General features: G+C 35.6%; 1 protein-coding gene across 2 annotated transcripts; it reads left to right on the top strand.

The window, feature by feature from the left end:
* The first annotated feature begins 423 nt into the window (after positions 1-423).
* On the top strand, positions 424-8927 carry LOC149565944 (Major facilitator superfamily protein). Of its 2 annotated transcripts, none has more exons than XM_089819416.1 (6): positions 424-1035; positions 2606-2823; positions 4276-4838; positions 6578-6731; positions 6858-7371; positions 8476-8927. In XM_089819416.1, exons 1-6 carry the CDS (start codon positions 885-887, stop codon positions 8769-8771), a joined length of 1896 nt encoding a protein of 631 aa, XP_089675542.1. In that variant the 5' UTR covers positions 424-884; the 3' UTR covers positions 8772-8927. The 2 variants fall into 2 exon arrangements, with proteins under 2 accessions (XP_089675542.1, XP_089675543.1); XM_089819417.1 differs by lacking the exon at positions 424-1035 and adding an exon at positions 2252-2358.
* Positions 8928-9202: the final 275 nt, after the last annotated feature.

The raw sequence follows: 9202 nt of genomic DNA, 5'->3' as shown, positions 1-9202 counted from the left end.
TGGAAAAGTATGTCATGTTTCTTTCAGAGATTATTTTATGAGAAGAAACAGTAGGAGGTCAGTGTTAGTTTTGCCTCATCAAAATATAATATTGATACTTGTACAGACACTGGATTTGTACTGGACATATGTAGTTTCTGGACAATGAGGTGTTTTTGGCACTTCGTGTGAGAGCAAAAGTACATCCACTTGGTTATGTGGGACATAGAGTTTGAACAAATGACATGAAGAATAGAGAAAAGGCCATTCACAACCGCATCTAAACCCACATTACATAAAATGAAAGACTGGGAGTAATTTGGTTGTCTTCATCATGAAGAAATTGAAGTTGAGGATAAAATTTATCCTCAAATTACATAAAGAAAGATTAGGATAGATTAGAATTTTGGGTATAGAAAGAGAGGAAGAATTCTGTTAGAGTTCATAATTTTAAATTATCTTTATACAAATGACTGAATTATGTAGATACTGGCATCTCTAGATTCTACCAACTTAGCTTTAAAATTCATTCCTAAATGAGGAAAACAATAAAAGTGACTGACTTTATGAAAAAACTTTGGACTCTAGTGAAAGAGATTCTCTTGGCCTCATATATTTCTCTATAAAGCATGATCAGCATCAATGATAAGATAGTCTTGTATAAGCAGTTATCTATTCTATTCTCCCTGATTTCCTTAGCTAGTTACTTCATTCAGGGCTACGTTTAGTTGCTAATGCTCACTACCTTTCCTTTGTTTCTTCAATAGCAGAAAAGCTTGAAAACATATATAGTTGCCATACAAGCTGTGTTGTATTATACTTTGTCGTGTTTTGTGCTATTTTACGTTTTTCTAAGAGCAGGGATTCTTCATTGCCCTGCTGCCTTTGTTTTGTGATTCTATGATATGGAAATTGCAGAGTTAGAAGCAGATGGGAGGAAGATGGAGAATCATCAAACAGATAAAGAATATACCATGGATGGGTCTGTTAATTTGTGGGGAAAGAGAGTGGAGAGGGCCAAGACTGGAAGATGGAGAGCTTGCTCCTTCCTCATTGGTATGATTAAACAATTCATGGATTTCTTCTTCTTCAAAGGAGATTCCAAATGTCGATGGTGTTTCTTTCCATGCACAGTTAATCTTTGAAAAACTCGTTTTTCTAATGTTGTCGACTTTGAAAGCTTGACATCTTTAATTCAGCAATGTTCCAATGCATCAACTTTTTTTGTAGAGATAAAAATGTTTCATTGTCACCCTAAATGCCCCTGTTGTTTCTTTTCATACACTGTTTCTGACAACTTCTTTTTCTTTTTATAAAGGCTATGTAAGCAATGTAGTCATTAATGAGTACCAACCTTACTCACAGAGGAAAACCTCAGATAAGCTATGAACCTTTGTTGAGATCTTTCTCTTGCGCAAAAGGGATAATTCTAGCATTCATCATTTTAACTGTTTGCTGAAAATCTATATGATAATTATTCTATGATCTATCAAAGCTTTAACGAAGATTAACAAAGCTAGTCAAGCTTTCATGGTTTATTGAGTATTCTTATGTCTAGTGTTTCATCCGCTACTTCACTTCTTTTAAATCTGGTTTTTGGACTAGATTTGTAACTTACTGATAGTTGATTTGATGTTTTGTTTGTAGATGGTCCATCATGGGGTTCGAGAAGTACCCTGTAGTCTGTACTTTAAGCTTTCTAGCTCAATGCCTGGCTGCTGATAGCTTTGGGAAATGTACTCGGTTGTTATAAAAAAAATCGATACCTCCCAGACTGTAGCTGAACTTTAAAAGTCTAAAAGAATTGTCTCTGGTGATTTTAGAAGCCGAGCTGTATGATTGATTGATTTCAAGAAGGCAGCCTAGCTTCAAAAAGTTCACAGAGTCATTTATACTATAGCCTACCTTTACAAGTACAAAGGAATGGTCTACCAGTTCTGGACAAGACAACCTCTTTTCAGCTAGCCTTAAAGCCCACAAGAATTCTCTTTACTAACTTTGAAAGTTCAATATGACTAGAATATTATTTTTATCTTTAGAAGTTAGCCTTTCTCATTCAGGCATTGCGGGGTCATTAGAATTGCTGTCAATCAGTCCAATGAGGTTCACACGGTTGCATCATTCATGAACAAAATCAGTTCTCTTCCATCTATTAGACTAAATTGCCCTAAGTATTCCTACAGATTCATGGTTTCTTAGTGAACCTCAATTTAGTTTTTCTGTTAATCTATATATTTAGTCAAGGATGTAATCTCCAACTAGGAAGGAGTAGGGGAAACCCCATGAATTCAAACAAGACTTAACCTTCTCATATCTTCTAGTTTTATCAGATTAGCTTTTTTCTAACCTGGCAGAAGAAACCCAGTAGAACTTCTGGAAGTAAGGGAGACCAATGGCTTTATCTACTGTTTAAAATTTAAATCATTGTTTTTAGTTGCGTTGCTGTCACTAACAACCAATATATTTATAGTACATATAAATTATCAGAAGTCAGAGATTGATAATTTATCTAAACATAGAAAGATTCAAATAGAGTCAGAGAGATAGAGATGAATCTAGATTATATGTATATTTAACTAGAGAGGTCCTCTGTAGTGCTCTAATTACTATCATGGCCTTACTGCAGGGTATGAAGCATTCGAGAGAATGGCTTTCTATGGTATTGCCTCCAATCTAGTGATCTACTTGACTAAAGAGCTGCATGAAGGCACAGTATCTTCAGCCAGGAATGTCAACAACTGGACCGGAGCTGTTTGGCTTACGCCAATTCTAGGTGCCTATGTCTCTGATACATACTTCGGCAGATACTGGACCTTCTTAGCTTCTTCAATTATTTATCTACTGGTAAGAAACACAACTTCTTACTCATTCCTTATTAAGGGCTTCTACAGTGGCACATGCTCGAACAATCTATCAATAGACTAGTAATGACAAGGCCAAGTGATGTAGATGCAATCTAATGTTGGTGAAGTGATGGTGTTTCAGGTCACCTTAAAACCTGTTTTTGTCTTTAATTGAAAAATGTTGGAAGAGTGCATCTCCATCTCTTCCGAGACTGTAGTTGCTGGATAGGCAATATCATGGACCTTGTATTAGAGTGGGGTTGTCGTTACACCAAAAGACCAATCTATCAGTGCCCAATACAACTATTCAACTTACAATACACAGAAGGTCGTTAAGCCCTTGTCACGAATCCTTAAAAAAAGTACTTAGCATTTTGCGCCTTGCATATACAGGATTGTACTTGAGGTATAACCACTGACATAGACCTTGCAAATACAGGGCAGTGGTTGCTTTATAAGCAATGTCATATACCTCGCAAATACAGGGTTGTGGGTGCTATCTGAGGGCGTGGCTGTTCAATAGCCAATGTCATTCACTCTTTCTATTGGAGGATGTGGTTGCCCACAAGCCAAAACATATTTTACTATGGGAATAATTTGTTTTACCGCAATAGGCAAAGCCCGTACTCATTTTAGCAGTCACAATTTTTCAGTAGAGTGCATTGAAATGTGTTCCCCCGCCCCCTCCATAACTAATGCTATTTACTTACTATTTCCCAGGCTGCTGTTATTCTATAGCTCAAACCTTTCATCTATGGAGTAATCTATCAAGCAATAATAACTTTAGGTAGGGAGTAGAGGGATGCACTTCAATGATATAGGATTGTATAATCATTGGTTTACATGGCTTAGTAGTTGGCATGTACCTTCATTGTTTGACATTAGTGGTTGTTAAGAGGTCAACAGATTTTTTTTTAAATGCAGGTTGTTTATCAGCCACAACTTTATTTGGACACAAGCCATCCAACAATCACAAAACAATTTTAGTATACTACATCATCTCACCTACCTACTGATTGTTACATAGCCAATACCATACAGTCTTAATGCTGACAGGATGGTTGCTAAGCAGCCAAGCCAACATCTTATGTCAGTAAAGAATATTATTCCCCATCCACCACCTTAAAGGTACCCTAAAGTTGTTGCTAAATACTCAACTTTTCTTTGGCTATATCTGTTTGGGCTGTAGTGTAAAAAGAATATTATCGTATAAGTTATCGGAGTTGGATTGTGTGTATTTTTAACATCAAAGTTTCGAATCACACTCCATAATCCATCATCAAACTGAAAGTGAACTAGAGATGTAACCTTCACAAAAGAATATGTTTTCCAATTTTGGTTTTTCCCCTGTGCAATTCAATAAGAGTAATGAACATGTCTATCATCTAATATCACAATCCAATCACTTTTTCTACATGTTCTATTAAGTGACTAATACTATCTTCTCCTACAGGGCATGGTGCTTTTAACACTGGCAGTGTCCTTGAAATCCCTGAAGCCACCTCGTTGTGGAAATGGGCTAGTATGCGAGAAGGCTAATAGCCTCCAGATTGGCTTCTTTTACTTTGCATTGTATGTTCTTGCAATTGGCACAGGGGGCACCAAACCAAACATCTCTACTTTTGGGGCAGACCAGTTTGATGACTTCCATGAGAAGGAGAAGCTGCAGAAGAATTCCTTCTTCAACTGGTGGATGTTCACCGTCTTTTTTGGAGCCCTAGCTGCCCAGACTGCACTGGTCTATGTTCAAGACAATGTTGGCTGGGCTTTAGGCTATGGGATTCCCACTGTAGGACTCTTCGTTTCACTAGCAATATTTATTGCAGGGACTCCTTTCTACAGGCACAGGGTTCGAACGGTGGACAGTCCAATCAAAAGGGTTTGTAGGGTTTTAGTAACGGCTATTTGCAAGTGGAAACTGGCTGCCCCTCACGATGTGTCCAAGCTTTATGAATTGGGTGATGCGGAATACCAGGCCACTGGGAAGCGCCGTATCTTTCATTCTCCAGCCCTAAGGTAGATTGAAAAAACTCTACTCTAAATCCCCTGTTTTACAAATTTAGAGTACGAGATATCATAAAAAGATAGCTTTTTATTCGCGGGTTTTCAAAATCCTCTATCTTCATCAGAGGAAGAAAATGGATTTTCATAAATTAGTTTTGGAGATAAAAAAATGTTAGAGAAAATTAATTTTAGAAAATATTTTATGTTTTTATGGATACATTCTATTATTTAAATTGTATAGATTATGGACTTAAAAGATGAAATAATATCACAAGAACTTTAATCTTATACAAACTTTGAGGAATTTATTGTTAAATTTAACAAGGAATGTTCTATTTTAACATGTGGATGTCAAAAAATATATAAAAAATATCATGTAAAATTACATCAATGAATAAGTCAACTTTCAAGATATTGGATATTATGAATATTCTAGTAGGTCAAGAAAAGAACTCCACCTAAGTAGAGTTATTAAATCACAATTCATTTCAAAGTGCAAAAATAGTATAGTATATTCCTCTAGGCTCTCCTACTATCACAAGTGTAGACATAATATCACCATCTAACTCTCTTTAAGCTAGTCTATTATTAAACTTGATAAGAATGGATTATTAATTTTAACAAGGAATGTTCTAGTTTAACAAGTAGGTGCAAAAAGAGTCACGTAAAATTACATCAATGGATATGCCAAATTTCAAGATATTGGATATTCTAGTAGGTTAAGAAAATGACTTCCTAAGTAGTCATTCTATTAGCATTCATTTGGAAGTGCAAAAATAGTAAAATTTTATTCCTCCATTTTTTAAAAATTCGTCTAGATCTCTCACTCACACCTAAGATGGTGTGAGCTATAGTTCTTAAGTGAGCTATCAATCTTGTCTCTTCACCTCTTATATTTACTTTTTATCTATGGTCAAAGAGATAAAATTCTTCAATAAAGTATTCTCTCTTTATCCAAACTTCATTGTTTACATAATTGTCATGGCATTTTTTCTACTTGAAAACTTCCACACACTAAAGTCCCATGTACTATATATATTAGGAACTTTCCAAGTGAACTACCAACATCTTCTCTTTCTATGTTTTGTTTACCTTTTCTTTTCATTGTCATGGGTGAGAAAAAATTCAAAATTCTTCATCATATTTTATCAACAAGTGATATTGAGAATACCCCAAGTGAACTATCATCTTCTCTTTCCTTGTTCTATTTACTCTTTTTTTTTTGGTCACCAAGTGAGAAAAAAATATCGAGAGGAGTATATCCAAAGCTTTACTATCTACAAGACACATCCAAAACTTCATTATGTACATAATTATTATGATATTTTCTCTCACTCAACTTTTAATTCAACGTTAATAATTGAACACTTAGACATACTAAAATCCAACTTACTCTATACAACATCGTTACCTACCCCTACCCTCAACCAAATTATCACTTTAATCAACAAGAGATATTAAGAACATGTGAATCCAAAAATTATACAGTAACCTACTCTTTTCCAAATTATTCTCAACTTATTGTCTCTCTTTTCCATTGAATTCAATAAATTTTTGTTGTATATTAGTGTTTCCAATCACACTTTCTTACATCAACTATTCTTGTAGATTCTTTTCTATCATGATCAAAATGATAAAAAAAACTAATCAAATTATTATCTTTAATAATAATAATAATTGTCTGATATTACTTGAGTTATTATCATTTAATCACACGTTAAACTTTTGTCAGCATTTGTTTTCTTTCCCAGATTCCTGGACAAGGCCGCCGTGAGAGTGGAGAGCAGCGCCAATGGAACGACGCCACGTGTGTGCACAGTAACGGAAGTGGAGGAAACAAAGCGGATGATCGGGATGGTGCCGGTGTGGATGGCTACAGTAATACCCAGTACGGTCTTGGCTCAGGTAAACGGCCACCCTTAAATATCACACACTAAGAAAGAAATTAAGTTTGGAAAAATAAGTCAACTGTGACTATTTAACACTTTTAGCCTAGAAAGCCTTAGTGTGTGATGTTTAAGCTGTCCGCAGGTGAACACGCTGTTTGTGAAGCAGGGCACCACACTGGAACGCCACATAGGACCAGCTGGCTTCGAGATTCCTGCCGCTTCTCTCAGCGCCTTCATCACTCTCTCCATGCTCATCGCTGTCCCCATCTACGACCGCCACGTGGTGCCCCTCCTGCGCCGCCACACAGGCAACCCACGTGGCATCACAATGCTACAGAGAATGGGCATCGGCTGTGGTGTGCAGATCCTAGTCATGGTTTTCGCCACGTTGACAGAGGCCAAGAGGATACACGTCATCCGCCAGCACGGACTGGAGGACAGCAAGGGGGCCGTTCCCATGAGCATTCTCTGGCTTCTTCCGCAGTACTCACTCATGGGAGTCACTGACGTGTTCGTTGTGATTGGCATGCTCGACTTCTTCTATGACCAATCGCCTGTTGACATGCAGAGTCTCGGTACCGCCTTTTTTACGACAAGTCTCGGGATCGGCAATTTCGTCAGCAGTTTTCTGCTCACTACGGTTGAGAAATTAACCGGTAAAAACAAAACTGTTTTTATATTTTATTTTTCTAAAATTAGAGTTCTGATATGGAAATGAGTTTGAAGATAATTTAGGATTGTGTTTTTTGGGTTCTTCAGATTGTTTGGTCAATTCAGTCATTTCTAGTTATTGGCTTTCTACAGTTTATATTGATTAATGCGTAGTGTTTCTGGATTCAACTGTTTAAGATTTGTTCCTATAGAAATTCCGGATCACACTTTCTGACCCATCATCATGATGTACGAGATAAACTGAATGAGAAAGTTTGTATCAATGTTTATGTCACACTCTGCGATCCATCCTCAGAATAAAAGAGATAATGGATCATTCAGTGTGATCAAAAATGTTGATGCCAATTTTTTCCTTGGGTTCTCTTTTTACATCCTACTAAAAGTTGTTTGCATCAATGTTTCAGTATGATGTGTTTGCATCAATGTTGGGAGTAGGATATGTTTCTATCAAAGTTTCCGATCATACTTTGTGATCCACCATACGAATGTAAGATATGTTTGCATCAAAGTTTTTAATCATACTCTGTCATCCACCATCACAATGTAAGATGTAGTTGCATCAAAGTTTTGGATCTTACTTTGTTATCCATCATCATAATGTAAAAAGATATGTTTACGTCAAAGTTCCGCCAGAATGTATAAAGAGAGTTGAAGGAGAAAGTTTGCATCAATGTTTCTGATTACACTCCATTATCCATATTATGAGGGTGTAAAAAAGAGAGTTGGAGGATCACAAAGTACAATTCAAAGTTGTTGATGCAAACTTTCTCTTTCAGCACTCTTTCTATATCTGGATATGGGTTATAGAGTGTGATACAAAACATTGGTACAACTCTCTTTCAGCTCTCTTTTTACATCGTGATGGTGGATCATAAAATATGATTTAAACATTGAAGCAAATTTTCTCTTTCAAATCTCTAATGATACATCACAAAGTGTAATCAGAAATGTTGATAATGGAAAAACTCACACAATTGAATTGAAAACAAAACATACTACTTATTCACTTCATTTCAACTTCAACATCTTATAGCTTTAAAAAAAAATTAAATACATAAACTAACATTTTTTCTTCTGAATATTTACAGGTAGAAATGGGCACAAGAGCTGGATAATCAACAATCTCAATGACTCACACCTTGATTACTACTATGCATGCATAGCCATTCTTTGCTTCCTCAACATGCTCTTCTTCATTGTTGTTGCAAAACTGTATGTCTACAAGGAAGACGTGAGTACAGTGAACAACAATAGTGAAAATAAGGGCAGAAATAAGTTCAACAGCCAACAAACTCCTCATACATCCACCCATGGATTGGAATTTATTAATCTCATTAAAGTTCAACCCTCTGAAGGTTTTCAGTTGTCTTCTTCCTCAAAGTGACGGTAGATAAAACTAGGACACTTTTGTCTCTGCAAAGGTGATGTATATTATGTCTGTCAAAGTTAACATGTAGTTCTCTATTCATATTTTATGTTTCTTGATAAGAAGGCTAGGTAGCCATATCATCAAATAGATATTTAGCTTACATGTTCTCTAGAGCTCTTTCCTGTTGTCTTGTCTTTCTCTTTATTACATTTTAAAAGATATGTGAGAATATACAGCGATGTTTTAGATGAAATTTTTTTTAAAAGTTTTTTAAAAATTATGAACTAAGAATGCATAACTAATAACTAATAATTTGGTAATGGTATATGTTGTTTCTATTATATATTATATGTGATGTTGATTCTATTGGTATAAGTTTTAAAATCTTATATAATTGATTGTGAGAAATTTATCATAATGTATAATATTTAAATAAATCAGTTTTT

Source organism: Cupressus sempervirens, chromosome 3 (assembly GCF_028749045.1).
Source record: "Cupressus sempervirens isolate cs-2001-9-10 chromosome 3, ASM2874904v1, whole genome shotgun sequence".
NCBI classification, from domain to species: domain Eukaryota; kingdom Viridiplantae; phylum Streptophyta; class Pinopsida; order Cupressales; family Cupressaceae; genus Cupressus; species Cupressus sempervirens.
This window is presented reverse-complemented; position numbering and strand designations above follow the sequence as displayed.

What these genes read in the sequence shown, in the direction of transcription:
- LOC149565944 (XM_089819416.1), top strand. Translation starts at nt 885, where the DNA reads ATGGAAATTGCAGAGTTAGAAGCAGATGGGAGGAAGATGGAGAATCAT. An exon ending in CCAGTACGGTCTTGGCTCAG is followed by an intron (nt 6,732 to 6,857) that starts GTAAACGGCCAC and finishes AGCTGTCCGCAG; the next exon opens with GTGAACACGCTGTTTGTGAA. An exon ending in TACGGTTGAGAAATTAACCG is followed by an intron (nt 7,372 to 8,475) that starts GTAAAAACAAAA and finishes GAATATTTACAG; the next exon opens with GTAGAAATGGGCACAAGAGC.